General features: G+C 50.6%; 1 protein-coding gene and 1 non-coding gene across 3 annotated transcripts in view; one reads left to right on the top strand and one right to left on the bottom strand.

Moving 5' to 3' along the window:
• OLFM2 (olfactomedin 2) overlaps positions 1-19299 on the top strand; it is a 73642-nt gene extending 54343 nt beyond the window's left edge. For both annotated transcript variants that reach the window (XM_043911435.1, XM_043911434.1), the window contains exons 2-6: positions 12239-12388; positions 15299-15445; positions 15951-16170; positions 16500-16606; positions 18132-19299. In XM_043911435.1, the coding sequence (XP_043767370.1) occupies positions 12239-12388; positions 15299-15445; positions 15951-16170; positions 16500-16606; positions 18132-18809 (1302 nt within the window). In that variant the 3' untranslated portion in view covers positions 18810-19299. The remainder of the gene's footprint in view (positions 1-12238; positions 12389-15298; positions 15446-15950; positions 16171-16499; positions 16607-18131) is intronic.
• LOC122701152 lies at positions 8825-8959 on the bottom strand. The gene has a single exon (XR_006342993.1). It is a non-coding gene; the product is annotated as a small nucleolar RNA SNORA70 (small nucleolar RNA).
• Positions 19300-23650: the final 4351 nt, after the last annotated feature.

The following is a 23650-nucleotide window of genomic DNA, read 5'->3' as shown; positions in this document are numbered from 1 at the left end:
CCAACTACCTAACTTGGCATTTCCACGTGGAGGTGGTCAGAGTCCTGTGAACTCTGTCTTTTTTTATTTTTTTGGCTTTGCTAAGTAGCATGCAGGATCTTGGTTCCCAGACCAGGGATCAAACCTGTGCCCCCTGCAGTGGAAGCTCAGAATCTCAACCCCTGGGCCACCAGGGAAGTCACAGGCTGTACCTGTAAAACACAAGAATCTGCCCGTTTTCTGTCTCCATTCCATCTGCCCTGGGGCAAGCCCTCACACCAGAATGACTTTGGGGTAAGCAGCATGTTCAAAGGCCCTGGGGGTGATAAAGAACTCAGGAGGTGCTGGGGATCTGAAAGGAAGATGGTAAGACTCAGGAGACTCAAGTGAGAGTCTGTTTCCTCCCAGAGGGGTCTTCTCAAATGGGGTGTTCTTGAGGGCTGGAGACAGAGAACTTGTCCTCTATCAAAGCAAGCTGGTATGAGGACTGGAGTGGCCCTTGTATGGCAACCTGGATGCAGAGCTCTGCCCATAAACCCTGCTCTTGGGGCTATCCATGAGGATCCGAGGTGATTCCAACAGTCTGGGCCATACTCCAAGGGAATGGGCTGTGTTTGTAAATTTTTGCACAAGGCAAGCCCTCTCACACCTTCCCTGTACCCCAAGGAGGGCAGTCAGTCAGTCACAGAGATCTGTGTCTCTTCTCATCTCTCCCAAGAGAGTCTGTTCCATTCATTATTGGCCCCCATTGGCACTGTAATGGCAGAGCCTAGGATCTAGGAATATGTGTTTGGACTGGGGCCCAGGGGTCACTGGGGGTCTTCTGCCATGGCTTGGGTGGTTTCAGAGGGGAAGAGGTTGTGTGTGCCAGCCTGAATAGCCTCTCAGGGCAAAATGGGTAATCTGCATTGCAAGGATATGAAAGAATAAATGAATCAGGGGCTTCCCTGGTGGCTCAGTGGTAAAGAATCTGCCTGCGAGTATGGGAGATACAGGTTCGATCCCTGATCTGGGAAGATCCTACATGACTTAGAGCAAGTAAGTCCATGTGCCACAACAACTGAGCCTGTGCTCTAGATCCTGGGAGCCACAACTAATGAAGCCTGCATGTCCCGGAGCCCGTGCTCTGCAAGAAGAGAAGCCACCACGATGAGGAGCCTGCACATCTCAGATAGAGAGTAGCCCCTGCTTGCTGCAACTGTAGAAAAGCCCACAGAGCAACAAAGACCCAGCACAGCCAAACATAAATAAATAAGATTATATTTTAAAAAAAGAATAAATGAATTGGGAATTTCTGCTGGTCCAGTGGTTGAGACTTGGCACTTTCACTGTCGAGGGCTAGGATTCCATCCCTGGTGGGGGAACTAAGATCCCAAAAGCTAAGTGGTGCGGCAAAAAAAAAAAAAGAATGAATGAATGAATGGATTTACAGCCTCCCCCCTCCCCACATCCCATCCCAGCCCCTCCCCCGGCCACAGGCTCTCACTGGCCAGGCCCCAGCTGCTCAGACTGAGGGAGACCCTGGTTCTCCATCTCAGCATGGGTGAGCTGATGTCTTCTTTAAAGCCTGTCAAGCTTATCACTCAGGGGGGATTTGCCCAATACCGCTAGGTTTGACGGGGGCAGCCTGCTATTATCTCAAGCCCTCCAGAGGGACTTAGGACCCGTCACGGCTGAGATGAGGCAGACAAGCATGTCCCTGATCATTCATCATGGCCCTGCTGCCATCCCCAGAGTCAGGGGAGCCTCAGCTGCCTCCGTGCCTGCCTCAGCCAATCTACCATTTAATCTCAGCCAGTCCCTCCCTGCAAGAGATGGAAACCCATCTGGTGGCGGAGGGGAGATGCATGGTGGGTTTGTGAGGATGTTTGCTCTCTGACTCACCAGCCCATCAGCGTCTAGTTACTCAGTATTGATCATGCCAGGGCTGGGGGATTCAGCAACGACCAAAGCAGACAGAGCTCCCTATCTCCAAGATCCTTTCTGTCTGAGAACAAAGGTAGGCTTTGAGCCAGTGGTCACACCCAAGAGGTCCCAATGGCCATTTTTTTTTTTAATTATTATTTTATTTTGAAAGGATATGATTTTATTTATTTATTTTTTGCTGTGCTGGGTCTTCGTTGCTGCTTGGGCAGCTTCGTTGCTGCGTGGGCACACTCTAGTTGCAGCTTCTCACTGCAGTGACTTCTCTTACTGTGGAGCATAGGGCTCGAAGGCTTCAGTAGTTGCCGCTCCTTGGCTCTAGAGCACAGGCTTAGTAGTTGCGGCTCAGGAGTTTAGTTGCTCCGTGGCATGTGGGATAAGATCCCTAATCAGGGATGGAATCTGTGTTTCCTTCATTGGCAGGCGGATTCTTTGCCACTGAGCCGCCAGGGAAGCCCCTAATTCCTTTGTTTTTCTTTTTTCCCCCCATATTTATTTGTTTGGCCTCATTGAGTCTTAGTTGCCCTGAGGTATGTGGGATCTTAGTTCCCCAACCAGGGATCAAAACCAAGTTCCCCGCATTGCAAGATGGATTCTTAACCTCTGGACAGTGAGGGAAGTTTCCCCCAGTGGCCATTGTGATCAGGGCTGGAAGGAGGACAGGGGAGCTGTGGTGTGGTGATGAGGACTGTGCAGCCAGATGGCCTGTGTTCGAACCTCAACTCATCAAAGGCGAATAATGACAGTCCTGTCTCTAAGTGTCGTGGTGAGAACTCCATCAGTTAAAGCATGCAGAGTGCTTAGAACAGTGCTTGACACACACTAAGAAGAACTAGAAATATTAAGGGGAAAACAAAGGCACAGGATGCCTGAGAGGTGGGTAGCATGGGGAAGGGACAGTGGAGGCTGCTTTTGGAAGAGATATTTATGCCTGAGCCCTAATGGGGAAGGGTTAGCTAGCCATGAGATGGGGCAAGATTAAAAATGGTTTTTTTCTTTTTCAATTTCTTGGCCATGCTGCATGTCATGCGGGTTCTCAGTTCCCCGACCAGTGGTCCAACCCATACCTCCTGCAGTGGAAGCTCGGAGTCCTAACCACTGGAGTGCCAGGGATCTCTCTGGCAAGAGTTCTTTTTAAAAAAATTTTAAATTTATTTTTTAACTGAAGGGTAATTGCCTTACAGAATTGTGTTGGTTTCTGCCAAATATCAACATGAATCAGCCATAGGTATGATTCCCTCCCTCTTGAACCTCCGTCCCACCTCCCTTCCCATCCCACCCCTCTAGGTTGTTACAGAGCTCTGGTTTGAAGCAGGATGTATGGAAAGAGTAACATGGAAACTTCATTACCATATATAAAACAGATAGCCAATAGGAATTTGCTATATGACTCGGGCAAGTGTTTCGATGGCAGAGGGTCCAGCCAGTGGACTGGTTTTGGGGGAAAAGCGTGATGTGTTCCAGGAAGAGTAAGATGACTGGCAGGGGTCCCCAACCTCCAGGATCTAATGCCTGATGATCTGAGATGGAGCTGATGTAATGACAGAAATAAAGTGCATAGTAAGTGAAGTGTGTTTGAATCATCCTGAAACCATCCCTCCCACCTGGCTTGGTCCGTGGAAAAATTGGCTTCCATGAAACCAAAAATGTTGGGGACCACTAGCCAGAGGATGGGCCACAGAGAACAGGGCCGTGCGAGCCTTGTTGATTGCCTGTTACTAAGAAGCAGGACTCCTTTCCACCAAATTATGTCAAGGAGATGGTCTGGAACCAGAAGCTGGCCAAGTCACGTGGCAAGTAAGATGGAGCAGCATCTCTGTCCCTCTTTGGCAGGACTTGATGCTCTCTTTCTTTATCTCTCTGCCATCCGGCTGTCTGTGAGTCTTCCTCATCTTGCATTCTCAGTCCCAAATCAAATGGACTTTCAGTGACTCTTTTTTTGGGGGGGCTGCACTGGGTCTTTGTTGCTATAAGAGGGCTTCCTCTAGTTGGGGTGAGCAGGGGCTACTCTCTAGTTGAGATGCTCAGGCTTCTCATTGTGGTAGCTTCTCTTACCGTGGTGCACCGGCTCTAGGCGCTCCAGCTTCAGTAGTTGCAACATTCAGGCTCAATAGTTGTCATGCTTGGGCTTAGTTGCTCCTAGTTATGTGGGATCTTCCTGCACCAGGGATTGAACCAGCGCCCCCTGCATTGGCAGGCAGATTCCTACCCACTGTACCACCAGAGAAGTCCCCCTGCTTTTTTTTAGATTTTTTTAAGTGGGCCATTTTTTAAAAGTCTTTATTGAATTTCTTACAATACTGCTTCTGTTTTATATTTGTTTGTTTGCTGTTTGGGCTGAGTGACCTGTGGGGTCTTAGCTCACTGACCAGGAATAGAACCGGCACCCCTGCTTTGGAAGGCAGAGTCTTAATCAGTGGACCACCAAGGAAGTCCCAGCACCAATTCTTCCTCATCATCTCAGTTCCATGCCTGCATCAAACTCAAACCATTTTGACTTCAGGAAGTCATTGAATTGGCATTAGAGTGTCATGAGGATTATAATAATAACAAAAGCAAACCCTTATGTAGCATTACTATCAATACATGCTGATGACTCTTCTCCTTGCTCACACATATAGTCTTGACTCATTCAAGCTTCCTGGCAACTCCGTGAGGTAGGTACAGTTATCATGTCCATTTTACAGATGAGGACACGGAGGCTCTTAGAGGTGAACCCACTCACACCACAGGGGAGGGGCCACACCAGTACATAAACCCAGACAGTCTGACCCTTGGACCATCTGAGTAGGGAGAAGGAACGTCCAGAGAAAAAGACTCATTTCTACCGTAAGGATGTTGTCTGGAAAGATCCTGGTGACATCACATGGGCTCCTTTTTTGGGGAGGACCGTGGGAGAGAGCCTTGCCTGTTCTTGGTACTAAAAATAGTTAAGTTTTCTCCTGAGCATCTGGCATGCTTTTGTTTCAGGACACTGGGAGCCGCATAAATGACCAGCTTTCCCTTTTTGAGTTGGCTGCTAAGGAGCTGGGAGCCAAATTTATGGCCTGACCATATGCTGGTTGTTCAGGTTTTTAAAGGCTGGGTTTTTCTTAGCCTCCCTTCGAGCTCTAGTGTGTCTACTTTTTCTCTTTCTTCTCTTTCCCCCTTGCAAAGACAAAACTTTAAGGGAGTGGAAAAAAACTCTTCACGCGAACAGTCCGTGTTTATTGTAGAGAACTTTTGCTTCAAGATACATTTAAAGATGGCGATAAAACTCCCTGCTTGTTCTCAATTTTAATGGGTGCATAGTATTTCCCCTGGGCTTCCCTGGTGGCCCATGTGATAAAAGAATCTTCCTGCAATGCAGGAGACCCAGGTTTGATCCCTGGGTTGGAAAGATCGCCTGGAGAAGGCAATGGCTACCCACTCCAGTATTCTTGCCTGAAAAATCTCATAGACAGAGGAGCCTGGTCGGCTACAGTACATGGGGTCGCAAAGAGTCGGACACAACTGAGTGACTAACACGCACACACACAGTATTCCTCCCTGTGGAGTTTTTAGTTTATTTCATCTACTTCTGGTGCACTGGGTCTTCATTGCTGCATATGGGCCTCCTCTAGCTGTGGTCGGTGGGGGCTACCCTCTAGCTGCGGACCTCGGGCTTCTCACTGTGGTGGCGTCTCTTGTTGCAGAACACGGGCTCTAGGCGTGAGGGCTTCGGTAACTGCAGCGCATGGACTTAGTTGCCCCACAGCCTGTGGAGTCTTCCCAGACCAGGGATCGAACCCATGTCCCCTGCACTGGCAGCGCGATTCTTAACTACTGGGTCACCAGGGAAGTTCCGCTGTAGAGTTTATCAATCAGCCTCCCTACTGGCAAAAGGCTGGAGAGGGAAAAAATTCCATTTGTCCAATTTTAGACAGCATTTTAATGAGCATTCTTAGAGCCATCGAGTGCTCGTCCACACCATTTCCCTGGGTTACATTCTTAGTGTGGGATTGACTGGGTTAAACACAAAATGCACACGCCTGAAGGCTTTGGCACTGGATTGACAGCCTACCCTCCAGAAATATCTAATTCCTGCTCTCCTCTTTAATTGGAGCTATCGTGCGGTATTTTACATATCCTTGTAAACCACTTGCGGTCCCCTCCGGAACGAGGCGGGGAACAAATAAATATATGAGCCCCAAGACACTTCTGCTTCCTGATTAAATTATACAGCCTCACATGCAATAATATCTTTGACTCATTAAGAGACAGCCGCTTGCTCTGTTCCTGTTGGCTAAACCCCTGAGAGCCAGCACTTAATGGTTGGCTGCCCCTCCCCCCAGGATTCTCTGGCCATCGCTCTGCTGCCAAAAGAACCAGGAATTGTTTTCTGAACCAAGACATAGGTGATGGAGCTGTAGGCTGAGCTGATGATCCCAGACCTGACAGCTAGAAAAACTTTCCCTGCGTGTCTCGTCCTTAGTCCTGGACTGGTTACAAAGACTGCTGTTTAATTGGGGCAGTAGCCTGGGTGAAAGCATTTGAAAAATTCTGGCCAGAAAAGACAATTTGAGGAAGAGCTAGTTGAATGCCTGGCTTATGCTCTTAGAGCCCATTAGCAAGAATATTAAACTTGGAACCAACCGCTCAACTAACAGAGTGGCTGTCTTCCTCCAGTGCGTTTGCCACGTTAGAGGTGAGACGGGCTACCAGACCAGAAGTGTCTGTACCAGGAGGGCTCTCACACCTGCTGATGCAAACATTTCTGTTAGTGATGTGCTCAGTCGTGTCTGACTCTTTGCAGCCCCATGGACTGTAGCCTGCCAGGCTCCCCTGTCCATGGAATTTTTTTTTTTCCTGTCCATGGAATTTTACAGGCAAGAATACTGCAGTGGGTTGCCACTACCTACTCCAGAGGATCTTCCTGACCCAGAGATTGAACCCTCGTCTCTTAAGTCTCCTGCATTAGTAAGCAGGTTCTTTACCACTAGCGCCACCTGGGAAACCCCTTCCATTAGTTATAGGTGTTCTCTATTCCTAGGACTGTGACCTCCAAGAATTTGTGACTTTGGTTGCAACCTCAACCCAGTCTGGGGAACTGGTATTTAGATACTCAGACGCTGAGCCTTCCAGGACATTTCAGCAATTCCTGGGGACCTGAACCTGACTGTGTATTTGAACTTGAACCCCACGGGTGAAACTCAGAATCTCTGCCATGCAGAGATTTGGCAGCCAAACCCCAGGCATTTAATTGTGCTGCTGCAGAAAATACTCCGGCAAGGTGCATCCAACGCAGACAATTACTTTAGGCAAGCCATGAAGGCCTTCTCTCCGTGCCACTTAAATCTTGCTTCTCTTTTACTATTCAGTATTTCATATGTTGAGAGAAAATGGCTTGTTTGCTTCAAAGGACACGCTACAGAATGTAAGAAAAGGATGTTAATTATGTTGAACCGGGCTGCTTTGTCTCTGCATAAATGAGAATCTTTAGGGGATTCCGTCCAAATTGCTTGGGAACCAGGGCCAGGGGAGCACAGATGGAGGTGTTTGAACTCACATTCTTGATCCTGTTTTTGTTTGTTAAGAAGTGTTTTTGCCATGAAAAAAGGTGAAACTAGTTCTGTGTTCTCTTAGACCCAAGGGGGAAGGCATTCCTCTTCTTTTCTTTTTAAAATGTTTATTTTATATTGGAGTACAGTTGATTTACAATGTTGTGTAACTGTCAGGTGTATGTATAGCAAAATGATTCAGTTATACAAATACATATGTGTGCTGCATGCTTAGTCACTCAGTCGTGTTTGACTCCATGGACTGTAGCTCACCAGGCTCCTCTGCCCATTGACTTTCCCAGGCAAGAATACTAGAGTGGGGTGCCATTTCCTACTCCAGGGGATCTTCCTGACCCAGGGATCAAACCCCTGTCCCTTGTGTCTCCTGCATTGGCAGGCAGATTCTTTACCATTAGCGCCACCTGGGAAGCCCCACGTATACATATAATCTAATCTTTTTCAGATTCTTCTCTGATGTAGGTTATTACAGAATGCTGAATAGAGTTCCCTGTACTATATGGTAGGTCCTTGTTGATTATCTATTTTATATATAGTAGTGTGTATAGTAGTGGGTGTATGTTAATCCCAGCCTCTTAATTTATCTCTGCCCTGGGGTCACTCTTCTATCCTTGAGCCATCCTCCTTTTTTAAAAAAAATTTTTTTTTGTTGTTGTTGTTTTATTTATTTACTTACTGCCCATGCAGCATGTGGGATCTTAGTACCCCAACCAGGGGTTGAACCCACACACCCTGCATTGGAAGCCCAGAGTCTTAACCCCTCTGGACCACCAGGGAAGTCCCTTGGGGCATCCTTCTTGTTTTAGACCAGGTGGGCTTCCCTGGTGGCTCAGATGGTAAAGAATCTGCCTGCAATGCAGGAATACCAGGTTCAGTCCCCAGACTGGGAAGATCCCCTGGAGGAGGGCACGGCAACCCATTCCAGTATCCTTGCCTGGAGAATCCCATGGTGGGCTACAGTCCATGGGGTCGCAAAGAGTTGGACACAACTGAAGCAAATTAGCGTGCACACACGAGTTAGGAGGGGACAGTGCCCAGGCTCTCATGAGCGCAGGGCCCAGCATTTGTCCAGGGGGCCACAATGAGGGATGTCTTTGACCCCACAGCCATCTGGGATGAGCCCCTTTTTGTCGCCGTGGTTTCAAATTTATCTGCATTAAACTTAGTAAATCCTCACTTCTTGGAAATGTGGATCTTCTGGCGGCCAGGGAACTTGAACTTGGCCCTGCAGAGGGCCTCAGTCACACGCTCCTTGTTCTGCAGCTTGGTGCGGGGGCACATTATGACCTGACCACTGTGCCCTGGGGCTTTCCAAAGGCACCGTGCATACTTGTCTGGAGCCTAGATTGTAGACAGCATGCCGGTCATGAATGTCCACTGGAAAGGACTGTCTCCAAGATCCCTTAGGGCAACCTGTACAGACAACAGGCCATCTACACTACCGAGGGGGCTGCTGTCTGCAGCCAGTGCACTCTGGGCCCCCATAGGGAAAAGAGCACAGTCGGCTTAATTGACTGCAAACCACCTGGACCATTTCTGCTCGCAAGGGAGGCTGGGAAGGTAAGTGGCTTCATTCCCTCATGGGGGAGACGTAGACTCTCAGAGAGGTGGTGGTTGTTGTTCAGTCACTCCGTCGTGTCCAACTCTTTGCGACCCCATGGACTGCAGCACGCCAGGCTTCCCTGCCCTTCACCATCTCCCAGAGTTTTCTCAAACTCATGTCCATTGAGTCAGTGATGCCATCCAACCATCTCATCCTCTGTCACCCCCTTCTCTTCCTGCCCTCAATCTTTCATCAGGGTCTTTTGCAGTGAGCCGGCTCTTCGTATCAGGTGGCCAAAGTATTGGAGTTTCAGCTTCAGCATCAATCCTTCCAGTGAATATTCAGGGTTGATTTCCTTTAGGATTGACTGGTTTGATCTCCTTGCTGTCCAAGGGACTCTTCAAGAGTCTTCTCACAGCACCTCGTACAGTGGGGGTTCCCTCAACCTCCAATATGTGTATATAAGGTGCAAGGAGTGACTAATTACAATAGTTTCAGTTGGCATTTATGAATGGTTTGTTTTTCTTATAAATTAGTGGAGGAGTCAAGCTCGTCTGTACAATGATACCACTTGTTCACATTCCAATTAGCTTAAAAAAAAAGACTTTATTGAGTGGGAGAGAAAATAGGTGGGCTAATAGCTGGAATCTCTAGGATTGCTCATAATTCATAGTCTGGCTTTTATCTCTGCTACAGCTCATGGAAATAGCCTCTGCTCAGTGATAAGCAGCAGCTGTGCAAATAGTCCATGGTAGTGGGGCTTTGTTTCTCTGTAAAACACTTGGGGTTTTACTAGACTGTCCTTCCTGTCTGTAGGGATGCATTATGGATAGGACCAGAATCTTCTAGTTTCTTCCCATCTCTTCAGTGTCCACCCATCTGCCCTGGTCTCCCACCCTCGACACCCCCGGTCTGTTCCCCCCACAGCAGCCAGGGGGCGCCTGTGAACACCTGAGTCACGTCCTGTCTACCCTCTGATCAGAACCTTCCGTGGCTCCCACTTCCCTCAGACCAAAAATCAGTCCTCCCCACGGCACATAAGCACTGCATAGGCTGTCCTGTCTCATCCCTGTCCTCATCTGCCCCCTTCCCACTTTCCCCCTTGTTCCCTCTGTTTTAGCTATAGCCTTCTCCGTGTTTCCCAAACACACCAGGCGTGGTCCTGCCTCAGAGCCTTTGCACTTGCTGTTCTCTTGGCTTGGACCATCTTTCCCTTGATATCACCAAGGCTTCTCCCTCACTTCCTTCACGTCTTTATTCAAATGACACCTTCTCATGAAGGCCTTCCTAGGGCCCCTAAAATTGCAAGCTTCCCAAGTGACTCAGTGGTAAAGAATCCTCCTGCCAAAGCAGGAGACAAGGGGTTCAATCCCTGGATAGGGAAGATCCCCTGGAGAAGGAAATGGCAACCCACTCCATCCAGTATTCTTGCCTGGAGAATCCCATGGATGGAGGAGCCTGGCGGGCTACAGTCCATGGGGTTGCAAGAGTCAGACATGACTTAGCAACTAAGCAGCAACAACATTGTCATTAAAATAAAAAAGATTGGGACTTGTGACTGGCTGGAAGTATGTTCTGGGGAAGCTCAAGGCGGCATGATGTATGCTCCATCCAGTGAGGGCTTGATGCTTTTTGAGCAATGTTTTTCCAATTCCTCCATATATTGATCAGAATTGGAGGGGTGGGCTTTGCTGTGTGGTGCAGCATGTGTCATCTTAGTTCCCGACCCAAGATCGAACCTGAGGCCCTTGCAATGGAAGTGCAAAATCTTAACCACTGGACCACCAGGGATGTCCCACTGGTCAGAATTTGTGTGCCCAAAACGTCCCTTCCTCTCTCCCCTTCTCCTGGCTCACTCATTCCTCCAGTTCAGGTTATGTGTCCCTTCCCTGGGATACCTCCTCTGAGACTCTCAGCCTAGGGAACACCCCTTGTCACGCTCTGCACTTTCTTTGTAGCATCCACTGCAGCATATAGTTCTAAGGGCTTCCGTGGTGGCTCAGACAGTAAAGAATTCACCCGCTATTCAGGAGACCTGGGTTTGATCCTGGGTTGGGGAGATCCCCTGGAGGAGGGCGTGACAACCCACTGCAGTTTTCTTGACTGAGAAATCCCGTGGACAAAAGAGCCTGGCAGGCTATAATCCATGGAGTGGCAAAGAGCAGATACGACTGAAGCAACTCAGCATGCGTGCACATAGTTCTGGAAGCATCAGTGGGATTCCATACTTGAAGTCTGCTTCTTCCACATCCGTGGGGAGCAATAGATACACTTTCTTCATCTCTCCTCTCTTCCTAGTTCCTATTGCAGACCCATGCCTGGCATACAGTAGGCACTCACTAGATATTTTCTAGTAAGTTTGGGAAATTATGGCTGAGTTCCCTGATGCACATGAGCATTTCAAAGGCTCTGATAAGTCCTGCACTTAAAAAAAACTCATTTCACTCAGCATTACACAAACATATTTGACCACAGAGCACCCCTTTTCCTCGCATGCCTGGAAAGATTGCCAGGGTTCCAAGAAGCCAGGTTTGGGAAACAGCCGTAATTGATAATTGAATTATCTGAGTGGCATCATCTAACTTGAAATTTAGTGTAGGAGTCTGAAAATGATGCCTTCCAGGCAAAGTCTTGAAGGTCTTGGTGAGGACTCTGTCACCCTTTTGGCCATTACCTTGCTCGGGCTTCTAGGGAGCAGGAGTTGGGGAAGAAGGGGTGACATAGGTGGAGGGTTTTTCTTTTTTAGTATTTATTTGGCTGCATTGGGTCTTAATTGCTTTTCATTTTGATGTACAGACTCTAGTCGTGGCACATAGGCTTGGTTGCTCTGCAGCATGTGGGATCTTAGTTCCCCAATCAGGAATTGGACCTGAAGTTCCTGCACTGCAAAGGTGGATTCTTAACCACGGGACCATCAGGGAAGTCCCTTGGTCTATGTTCTAATGGTGGTTATGGAGGCAGTGGTGTGTGAGTGTGCAAATATGTGTGAGAGAATGAATTCTCATCTTGTGGAAGGGCTTGTATCCCACAGTTCCTTGCTGTGTTCCTTCACCCCTTGTACCTCAATCTTGTCACCTGTAAAATGGGGCTTTCCCTGAGGAAGGGTTTCCCTGGCACACAGAGCACATGGCCTGGGACATCCCAAGCATCCAGGGAAGGGCACCTGTCATCTCCCTGGGATCTCCTTTTCCTCCCAGGAGGTGCGGGGGCGAATCCCCCTTGGGGCTCCCGCTCTCTGACCCTGATCTCCCCGCAGACCCTCTTCCAAAGCCCAGAGGAAGGCTGGCAGCTGTACACCTCAGCCCAGGCCCCCGATGGAAAATGCGTCTGCACGGCTGTGATCCCTGCACAGAGCACCTGCTCCCGAGACGGCCGAAGCCGGGAGCTGCGGCAGCTGATGGAGAAGGTAAGAACCGAACAGGTTCCCCTGCGAAAATCCCTGACTTCTCCACCCTCCCCTCTGCTTCCCGCCAGGTCAGCCGGCGCCGGATCTAAGCCATGATTATGCAGAGCTGGTGGGTAACCTGGCTGCCCTCCGGGCGGGTGTTTTAGTCAAAAATCTCCTTGTGCTTCTTTGGAGGAGAAGCTGAGTACTACGTGGGGACAGGGAAGGTGAACTCCAGTGGCAGCATCTGCATCTCTGGTGTGTGAGCTCCAGCCCCACCATGTACTCAGCCTCAGGACTCAGCTGCTAAGAAGGGTCTCACCCTCCATCCCAAGATATGTGAAGATTTCTTCCCCTTCTGGTTGTGACTGATATAAACTGGTCCCCATTCAATTCAAGGGCTTCCCAGGTGGCTCAGTGGTAAAGAATCCACTTGCCAATGTAGGAGACGCAAGTTTGGTCTTTGGGTTGGGGAGATTCACTGGAGAAGGGAATGGCAACCCACCCTAGTATTCTTGCCTGGAGAATTCCAGGGACAGAGGAGCCTGGCAGGCTACAGTCCAAGGGGTCAGAAAGAGTCAGACACGACTTAGTGATTAAACAACAGCAATTCAATCCAAGGATATTTGGGTGCCCTTTACAGGCTGATTGCTGTCCCTCGCCACTACCCAGATGAACTGCTTATGAGTCACTTCTGATGTCAGTGTTGAAAGGGACTAGCCACCTCCCACCATTCTCCTATAGAGGAGGAAGCTGAGGACAGAGACCCTTGTTGGCACCGAAGTCTTGTCTGCCTGTGACATTAGAACTGTTCAAGATGACCATGTGGTGTCCTCTGATTGTTTTTATTTTTTCTTTCTTTTTTCTTTTTTAAATTATGAAAGTATGATAAAACATTTACAGGAGACTTGGAAAATACAGAACAAAGTTACATATAATTTCCACTATATATTACAACTTTTTAAAGCAGGTAAATTTTTTAGTTGGAGTTTTAATATCAAAGTCTAAAAAATAAATAGAATGAATAGACAAAAAGTAGAAGGATATAGTAGACCTGAAAAGCACTATGAATCAATTTAACATAATAAGCTTTATACAGGGCTTTGCTGGTGGCTGAGATGGTAAAGAATCTCCTGCAATGCAGGAGACCCAGGTTTGATCCTTGGATCGGGAAGATCCCCCAAAGAAGGGAATCTCCACTATTCTTGCCTGGAGAATCCCTTACACTTAGGATCCTGGTGGGCTACAGTCCATGGGGTCGCAGAAGAGTCAGACACGACTGAACGATTTTCACATGCACACACAAGATTCATACAATTTTCACACAACAGCAAGATACAAATTGTATTCAAGTTCCCGTAGACTGTAAACCAGGATACACTAAACACATCCAGGGGGTGTCTCCTGATGGTTGACAATGACTCTTAAAATGTTTTGTGACGTCCAGGATGGTCAGGCTGTTTTTTGGCTTTCTCAGAACTTCCAAGTGTCACATGAATAATGGTTCAGGAATGTCTGCATATTTCAACAAGCATCCAGTGTTGTCTCTGTGTTCACCTTGACTGGGAGGAGCTCACCTTAGCCAGGGGGAGGTGGGACCTAGGGGGCCCTCGGCTGATTCAGAGAGGTCAGGGCAAGGGAAGTTTCATTCCATCATTTACCCGTATTTATTGAGCATCTAGTATTTATTGAGAATTCAGCTGTGGACAAACCAGACACTGGGTCTGCCTCTGAGGACCCCACCTGAAGGAGGCAGATGAATAAGAACATTCCAGGTAGTAGTCACAACTGGAAAAAAATAACCACATAAGGGAGAGAGGGTGAGTGGCCCCTTGAGGGAGGGTGATTGGGGAAGGCCACTCTGAGGAGGTGATGCTGGAGCTGAGACATGAAGGATGAAGAGGAGCCAGCTGTGGGAAGACAGAGGGACAGCGCTCCAGATAGAGGGATCAGCAAGTGCAGAGGCCCATCAGTCATGGACAGATGTGAGAGTTGGACTATAAAGAAAGCTGAGCGCCAAAGAATTGATGCTTTTGAACTGTGGTGTTGGAGAAGACTCTTGAGAGTCCCTTGGACAGTAAGGAGATCAAGTCAGTCAATCCTAAAGGAAATCAGTCCTAAATATTCATTGGAAGAACTGATGCTGAAGCTGAAGCTCTAATACTTTGGCCACCTGATGCCAAGAGCCGACTCACTGGAAAAGACCTTGATTCTGGGAAAGATTGAAGGCAGGAGGAGAAGGGGGTGACAGAGGATGAGATGGTTGGATGGCATCACCGACTCAATGGACATGAGCAAACCCTGGGAGATATCGGAGGATAGAGGAGCCTGGGGTGCTACAGTTCACGGGGTCACAGACTCAGACATGACTTAGCGACTGAACAGCAGCAACGGCCCTGAGAAGGGAAGGAGCTAATGAGAGTGAAGTGGGGCTGGTGGTTGGAGTGGATGAACATGGAGAGGAGGCAGGCGAAGGGGCAGAACCAGTTCGCAGGGTCTGCAGGAGAAGGTGACTCAATCTTCCTTTTGAAAAACTCCCTCTCCAGACTTTCCCAAGGGTCCAGAAGTTAAGACTGCGTTCCCACTGTAGGGAGCATGGGTTCGCCTCCTGGATGGGGAACTAAGATCCCACATGCTTCTCAGTGTGGACAAAAGAAAAGAAGAAAGAAAAATTCCCTCTGGCTGCTGTGTGGAAACTTGACTGCTGTGAATGAGGGTGGAGGCGAGGAGAGTGGGGAGGCAGGGAGAGGTGAGAGGCAGTGGTGGCCAGACCAGATGGATGGATTGGGCGTGCCTTTGGGAGGTTGCTGGTAAGGTCGGGAGGAGAAGGTTGGTTGGGTTTTTTGGCCTCTGGCCCCACCAGGTCTTGTCTGTGGCATCCCTGGGGATGGGGACAGGAGTCTGGCTCGCCCTAACCCTCCAATTTCCTAGGTTCAGAACGTCTCCCAGTCCATGGAGGTTCTTGAGTTGCGGACGTACCGGGACCTCCAGTATGTGCGCAGCATGGAGACCCTCATGCGGAGCCTGGATGCGCGGCTCCGGGCAGCTGACGGGTCCCTCTCGGCCAAGAGCTTCCAGGTGCGTCCTTCAGGGTTCAGGTCAGAGGTCAAAGGAAGAACTGGGATTGGTACCCATTACTTCCAGGAAGGACAGAGGGTTGACTGGGATCTGCGGTCCTATGTGGGCTGAATGTCAAGAGTCAAGTGTGCATCAAAGATAAGGGGTGGGATTGCTGGCACCAACTCTGTGGACATGAGTTTGAGCAAACTCCGGGAGATAGTGAAGGACAGGGAAGCCTGGCATGCTGCAGTCCATGGGGCTGCAGAGTCGGACATGACTGAGCGACTGAACAACAACTGCAGGTGGGTGGGAAGGAGGCTCAAGAGGGAGGGGATATGTGTTTACATTTGCTGATTCACTTTGTTGTAGAGCAGACGCTAACACAACATGGTAAAGTGATGATACTCCCATAAAAATAATACTCCTCCCCCCAAAATGAGTGAAGTTGTGGGTTGAAGGTTGGAGCCAGGTCTGGGTCACCGGTCAGGGGTCGGGGTCAGCGTGGGTTCCCTCTCGGGGGCAGGAGCTGAAGGACAGGATGGCAGAGCTGTTGCCACTGAGCTCAGTCCTGGAGCAGTACAAGGCGGACACGCGGACCATCGTGCGCCTGCGAGAGGAGGTGAGGAATCTCTCCGGCAGCCTTGCCGCCATCCAGGAGGAGATGGGCGCCTACGGCTATGAGGACCTGCAGCAGCGGGTGATGGCCCTGGAAGCCCGGCTCCACGCCTGCGCCCAGAAGTTGGGTATGCCTCGATGCTTGACCTTGACCCCTGACCTCCACCTCCAACCCCAATTCCCTCTGTGTGTTCAGAGCACGGTTTTGACCTCTAACTTCTAAACGTTGATCCTTGACTTTCCTACCCGAGGCCAAAAATAGACCCCCAAACCTGGAAACGGCCCTGACCCTACCCCTCCTCACCCCCAAGCTAACTCCGCCTTGGGACCAGATCTCTGGATCTTCCCTCAGCCCTGGTCCCAGCGCTTCAGTTTGACCACACCCCCTCATCCTTGCCCTGTGTCCCTTGGGCTCTTCCCATCCTCCAGCCTCATTCCCCCTGTTGCTGCCTCCCAGGCTGTGGGAAGCTGACCGGGGTCAGTAACCCCATCACCATTCGGGCCATGGGGTCCCGCTTTGGCTCCTGGATGACGGACACGATGGCCCCCAGCGCGGACAGCCGGGTGAGTGTGCCCACCCTGGGGGTCAGAACCCGGGGGCAGGGAGACGTAGCCCGTGGCCCTCCATAGGTGCCCAGTGACTCCACATCAATGATTATCTTGTCCTAGGGTCTCCAGGGCCCTTGACCTCCCCCTGACTGTCTAGCGACCACCAAGTGACCAAGAACTTTCCAACTCTGTGAATCTGCAAGTCAGCTGACTTCCAGTGACTGTATAGAGACTAATGGTTACTAGTACCACTGACCAGCTCCCAGTGAGCACTGATCTCAAAATAACCACCAGTGACCAGTGCCTTCCAAGGACTAGGACCTCTGAGCACCACTCGATGACCTTTGAACTTCCAGTGACCCCCATGGTCACAACTGCCTGTCACCTCTGGCCCATAGGAACCATCCATTAACTGCTCAGTGACTATTCTAGTGACAGATATTGGTCCCTGGGCAGCCACCATCATAGGTCGTTCAGTCGATAATTCGTGCCTGATTCTTTTGCAATCCCATGGTCTGTAGCCCACCAGACTCCTCTTTTCATGAGATTCTCCAGGCGGGAATACTGGAGTAGGTTGTCATTTTCTTCTCCAGGGGATCTTCCCCACCCAAGGATTGAACCCGTGTTTCCTGCATTGGCATTCTTTACCACTGAGCCACCTGGGCAGCCCATTATAGCCACTTCCCCACCGTGATCACTGACCTCCTGAGGCATCATGGTGGTTCAACCAAGGGGTTAAAGAGCCTGGGTTTGAGGGGAATTCCCTGGCTCCCCAGTGGTTAGGACTTAGTGATTTCACTGCCAGGGCCCAATTTCGATCCCTGGTCAGGAAACTAAGATCCAGCAAGCCACACAGTGTGGCCCAAACCAAAAAACAACCACCACCACCAACAGCAAAACAAACAAAAAGAGCTTAGGTTTGGGAATCAGACTTGGATTTGTATCCCACTTCCACCAGTTCTTAGCTAGGGAATCTCGGGCAGGTTCCTTAATGTTGCTGAGCCTGAATTTCCTTATCTTCAAAATGGTCATAATAATGTCAGTCTTACAGTTTTTAAGATATTTAACCCAATAACCAGCACTAGTAAGGGCACTCATGAATGCTAATTGCCATGGTGACAGTGAATGATGTTGATGGAGAGGATGGTGGTGACATGGCAGTCACCTCCCGTTACTGGGATTACCCACAGGCAGTGGATTCAAGTGACCTTTCGCCACCCCAGGGCAGTCTCATGACTGTGAACCGTCCCATATCCAGTGACCAGTCAATTCCTAGGCCCAGCGAGTCCCCGGGGACTGCAGTTTCCCCTGATTCTTGGGGATCAAGCCCTGTCCTCCGAGTGTCTGAGGCCAATGGCACTGACCCGGTGACCCCAGTCACCAGGATGTTGCCTGGTCACGAAGGGTCACCAGACGTCCTGTGACTGAGTAATGACCACTCAGTGACTATTGACCCCTCATGACTACGTGATTGCCGTGTCACTGTCGGGACCCCTGGTCATCAGCAGTGGCCCACCAGTGACCAACAGCTCTCTCCCAGGTCTGGTACATGGATGGCTATTACAAAGGCCGGCGCGTCCTGGAGTTCCGCACTCTGGGAGACTTCATCAAGGGCCAGAACTTTATCCAGCACCTGCTGCCCCAGCCGTGGGCCGGCACCGGCCACGTGGTGTACAATGGCTCCCTGTTCTACAACAAGTACCAGAGCAACGTGGTGGTCAAGTACCACTTCCGCTCCCGCTCCGTCCTGGTGCAGCGGAGCCTCCCCGGGGCCGGCTACAACAACACCTTCCCCTACTCCTGGGGGGGCTTCTCGGACATGGACTTCATGGTGGACGAGAGCGGGCTCTGGGCCGTGTACACCACCAACCAGAATGCGGGCAACATCGTGGTCAGCCGGCTGGACCCGCACACCCTGGAGGTCGTGCGCTCGTGGGACACCGGCTACCCCAAGCGCAGTGCCGGCGAGGCCTTCATGATCTGCGGCGTGCTCTATGTGACCAACTCCCACCTGGCCGGGGCCAAGGTCTACTTCGCCTACTTCACCAACACGTCCAGCTATGAGTACACGGACGTGCCCTTCCACAACCAGTATTCCCACATCTCCATGCTGGATTACAACCCCCGGGAGCGCGCCCTCTACACCTGGAACAACGGCCACCAGGTGCTCTACAACGTCACCCTCTTCCACGTCATCAGCACCGCCGGGGACCCCTAGGGGCTGCCGCTGCTCACGCTGCCACACGAGGGCCACGGGGCCCTTTCCACTCCGCCTGTGTCCCTCCGAGTTTATCTGTCTCTGTCCTGCCCTCTCTTTCCCTCCCTCTCTTCCTCCTGGTACTGTTTTTTCTCTCTCCACCTTTGCACCCAGCTTTCATTCTCTGCCTCTGTATTCTATTGGTGCGTTTTCTCTGTGTTGTCTCTTCTTTATGATCTGATTTTGATACACCTTTCTTTTTTTTGATGCCTCTGTCTCTTTCATTTGATCTGACTCTCCAGGTCTCTCTCTCTCTCTGCTTATCTGTCTCTCTCTCTCTCTCCTCCCTCCCTCCCTTTTTTGCATCCCACCCAGACCCTCTTCTCCTCTCCCCACGTCCCTTCCTCCCAGCCCAAGGAGTTGAGTGCATGGATCTGTTTCTTTTTTTCTTTTTTTAATTTACACTGTTTCTTTCTGGGTTGCCGGAATAAACGGGACCTTTGACATTTGACACTTTAATTGCTCTGTGTGTCTAGAAGAGGCAGAGGAGGTGAGGTGGAGGGTGAGCCTGGAGGCCCATCCCAGCTGGGTCCCCTTGTCCGAGGACACAAGCTTTGTGAATAGGGGCAGGTAAGCACAAGTCTGGGGCGTCCTAGGTGGTGCTAGTGGTAAAGAACCTGCCTGCCAATGCAGGGGACATAAGAGATGCAGGTTCGATCCCTGGGTCTGGAAGATCCCCTGGAGGAAGGCGTGGCAACTCACTCCAGTATTCTTGCCTGGAGAATCCCATGGACAGGGGAGCCTGGTGGGCACTACAGTCCACAAAGTCACAAAGAGTTGGACATGACTGAATGGACTTGGCACACACAAGCCCAGCTTGAGGGTGGGGGTGAAGTGGGGGGGGGGTGTTGGAGGTAAAGGGTGGGGTAGGCGGGATGAGGGCAGGGGTCATGGTAGGGTGAATCCTTTGGGAAGCCAGGTGAGGAGACCCAATCCAAAGCTGTTTCAGTTGATCCAAACAATAGGATCCGAACAACCGCAAATTCTATCATGGCACTGAAGACTGGCCTCAAGTGAATATTGTCAGGTTTTTTTTTAAGGCATTTTTTGATGTGGACCATTTTTAAAGTCTTTATTGAATTTGTTACAGTATTGCTTCTATGCTTTTTGTTTTTGTTTTTTGGCCAGGAGGTATGTAGGATCTTAGCTGCCCAACCCAACCAGGGATCAAACCTGCCCCCCTGAACTGGAACATGAAGTCTTAATCACTGGATTGCCAGGGAAATCCCATTGTCACGGTTTTTTTTTTTTTCCTTCTTTCACTCATTGATGACACTGGTGCACCACTGGTGACCATCTGGCAACTTTTAACTTTTTTTTTTTTTTTTAAATTTGGCTGCTTTTAAGAATATAGGTATGATGGGACTCCCCTGGCGGTCCAGTGGTTAAAACTCCACTCTTTCCACTGCTGGGGCTGTGGGTTCCATCCCTGGTCATCTGGCTGGGGAACTAGGGTCTCTCATGCCTCATAGTGTGGCCAAAAGAGAATATCAAACAAGTCAATCCTAAAGGAAGTCAACCCTGAATACTCATTGGAAGGACTGTTGCTGAAGCTGGAGCTCTGAAGACCGACTCATTGGAAAAGAACCTAGTGCTGGGAAGCATTGAAGGCAAAAGGATAAAGGAGCAGAGCAGAGGATGAGATGGTTGGGTGGCATCACCGACTCAGACATGAGTTTGAGCAAACTCCAGGATAGTGGAGGACAGGGAAGCCTGGCGTGCTGCAGTCCATGGGGCCACAAAGAGACATGATTGAACACCAACAGCACCAGGAGAGTGGGACACAGAATAATTTTCCCTCTTTCTTCTGTTTGGGCTTTGTAATTTCAAAGCCATTTTGTATAACTTGCACCTGAGTTATTAGTTCTGAGTGAGCTAATAACAAAAAGGTAGCAACAGTCTGAGAGTGCGTGGGGGTCTTCCACTGGACACACCCACACCCGATGCCCTGGCTTGGGCAGGGGTAGTCCTCACTGGGGACCAATGTGGAGATCGGAGCTCCTAGAGGCCAAGAAATGGGCAAAGCTAGCAAGTCTCAGAGACAGGAAGGGTGTGTTGAACTAGTCGGGAAGAAATTGAAGAAGTCAGCAGAGTCCAGGTCCTCAGAAGCTTTGTTGATGTGACTGAGGTGGGGTGGAAGGGGGTCACCGAATGGGAAGGACACAATGAAGGCTTAATTTAGCCAGATCCTTGGTGGCCTGGGCAACAGATGGCAAGGTGAGGGGGAAGGACAGTCACCTCAGGAGCTGTGGCCAGGAACAAAGACAGTGCACCCCATACCCCCACCTTTGCCCCAATGCATAGCCCCCACCCCACCAAAATCTCTAGCAGAAACATCATGCAAACAGCCCCATCCACCCGGACTCCCCATCCCTCCAATCCCACCGCCCCCTGCTGAGGCCACAGAGGTGACCAAACCTGCTCCTGTGGGAGGAACCCTCCCTCCCTGTCTCCCCATCTCTAATTAATGGCCTCTCTTGATTAAATCATCTCTGCTCTGTGCTGGCATCTCCTGGAACGCGGGACACTGGGGCTGCATTGCCAATGAAACCAATGAATAATAAATGTGACTGCCTGATGCATGCATTTAAAACCAATTTTTAAAGAAATCATCAAGAAAAGCAATTAATTTCCATTTAAATGAGCAAATTTGACATGAAAATAATCGATTCCTGGATAAGTACTTTGAGAGGCACTTTGTTCTGTACCTGCTTTAAAGAAAACACACACCCAAAAAACCCACCTTAGAACATCTGTACCCCACCCCTCCAGTCCATCTTGGGCACCTGATGCCCACAGGTGCCTGGCATCAGAACAGCGCCTTCTCTCACACACAACACAGGGGCAGGCCCCACCCTCCGATACTTTTGCATTGGTGGCTTTTGTTCCAACAACCCTGAATATTCATTGGAAGGACTGATGCTGAAGCTGAAGCTCCAGTACTCTGGCCATCTAATGTGAAGAGCTAGCTCACTGGAAAAGACCCTGATGCTGGGAAAGATGGAGAGCAGGAGGAAAAGGGGGCAACAGAGGATGAGATGGGTGGACGTGAGTTTGAGCAAACTCCAGGAGATAGTAGAGGACAGGGAAGCCTGGCACTTCTGTGGTCTGTGGGGTCGCCAAGAGCGACTGAACAACAAAGGATGGGCAGGAGAAATAACCCCCCACCCCTTGACCCTGGCCTGGGTCACATGTCATCCGCCTGTGTCCAAGGTTGCCTGCTGATCCCATCTTCCCCTATAATGGACGAGACTGGCTTCAAGGGGGAAGCTTTGCAGACCATCTAGTGGTAGTACCGAACTGTTCAGTACTGTACAGAACTGTTCAGTACCGGAACTGAAGTGACCGCAGAAGCCCAAGCTGCTGCACATGGAGGCCGAGTGGAAACCAGCCCCTAGGGTAGTTTGGGTGGGGAGGCACCAGACCAGTGGTGTAGACTATACTCTCATCATTCTGAGGGCCTGGGATCCAGGGGCCTGGATTCTGGGCAGGAGTGGGTGGGTGGGAGTGTGGAGCAGGTGACAGAAGCCACAGCTTCTGAATTATGGATGCTGAGTGGGCTCCAGGGCATGTTTATCTAAGAGCAACTTTCTTCTGTGTTTGGGGTTTGGCTGCTGCTAGACAAAGGAAGAGGGAGGTCCACGGAGGCAGGTGGTCATGCTCAGACGTGGGGACCCCAGGGTTGCACAGGACAGACACACACTTAAGGACAACACGGGGCACATGTTCCATCCCTGGTCAGGAAACTCAGATCCCGTAAGCCAGGTGGCAAGGCAAAAAAAAAAAATTCCCTACCAGCCCCACAAAGGAAAATGCACCCGCACCCTTTCTTGGGCATTTGGTGTTAAGAAAGGGGCACAGGCCCACTTCTCAGGTGGTGCTTTGGAGAACCCTGCAAACCTTTCTGCCCCCAAGTACTCATTTCCAATCCTTCCCAGAGTCTCCACTGGACCAGGACAGGGGGCGATGGCTCCCCCAGCCCCAGAGAACAATAGTGGGGCCTCTGTCTGCTTCGTGGCCCCCACAGACGGTGGGAGAAGGTTCTGTCTGGAGGGGCAGCCAAGCAGCCAGCTCTGCCCAGCCAACAGAGCTGAGGAGGCTCATTAAACCTTCCTAAAAACAAGCGCGCTGGAAGGCAGAGAGCAACTGCTCCAGAAACTGGCCAGATGGGAGTCGGCCTAGGTGACTTTTTATGAGCAACTCAGGCCTGTGTTCAGAGACTCAGCTCTGGGGGTAGGGGGGGCTCTTCCTTGGGGTCAGACCAGGCAGGGCCTATTTTATTGGGTTCCCAAGCCCTGCTAGCCCACCACTCCTAAGATCCAGGCTGGTCCCCATTAAGTGTGCGTGTGGGGTGCAGAACAGACATAACTCCCTCTCCAACACACCCATGAACCCCCTGACTGACTTCTGAGCCTCCTGCCCAGGGCTGGATCCAGAGGCAGCTCTGAGGAGTCATGCAGAACAGGTGGGCCATGCCGCCAGCCCCCACCTGAAGATTCCCGCCCCCTCCCACATCTGCTACAGGGATTTCTTCTGCTCAAGACGCTCCCCCCACCGGCCACGGGAAGGCTGGGCAGGACCCCTGCTCTCAGAGACATCTGGCAGTACCCCTGCTCGCTGGCCCCCGTTGCCATGGTAACAGCATCTGCAGAAGGTGCCTGGGTCCTGGCAGAATGCTTACGGTGACGGGGAAGCAGGCATCAGAGTGTTGGGAGTAATTTGTTCCAACTGAAGTGGGCTGGGGTGGGGGGGGGGGGGGGGGCGGGCGGCACCAAGGGTGAACGGGGGCTTCACTCTGGTTC

This window comes from Cervus elaphus, chromosome 9, assembly GCF_910594005.1.
Source record: "Cervus elaphus chromosome 9, mCerEla1.1, whole genome shotgun sequence".
NCBI lineage: Eukaryota > Metazoa > Chordata > Mammalia > Artiodactyla > Cervidae > Cervus > Cervus elaphus.
The sequence above is the reverse complement of the archived record's forward strand: the minus strand, read 5'-3'. Positions and strand labels throughout refer to the sequence as shown.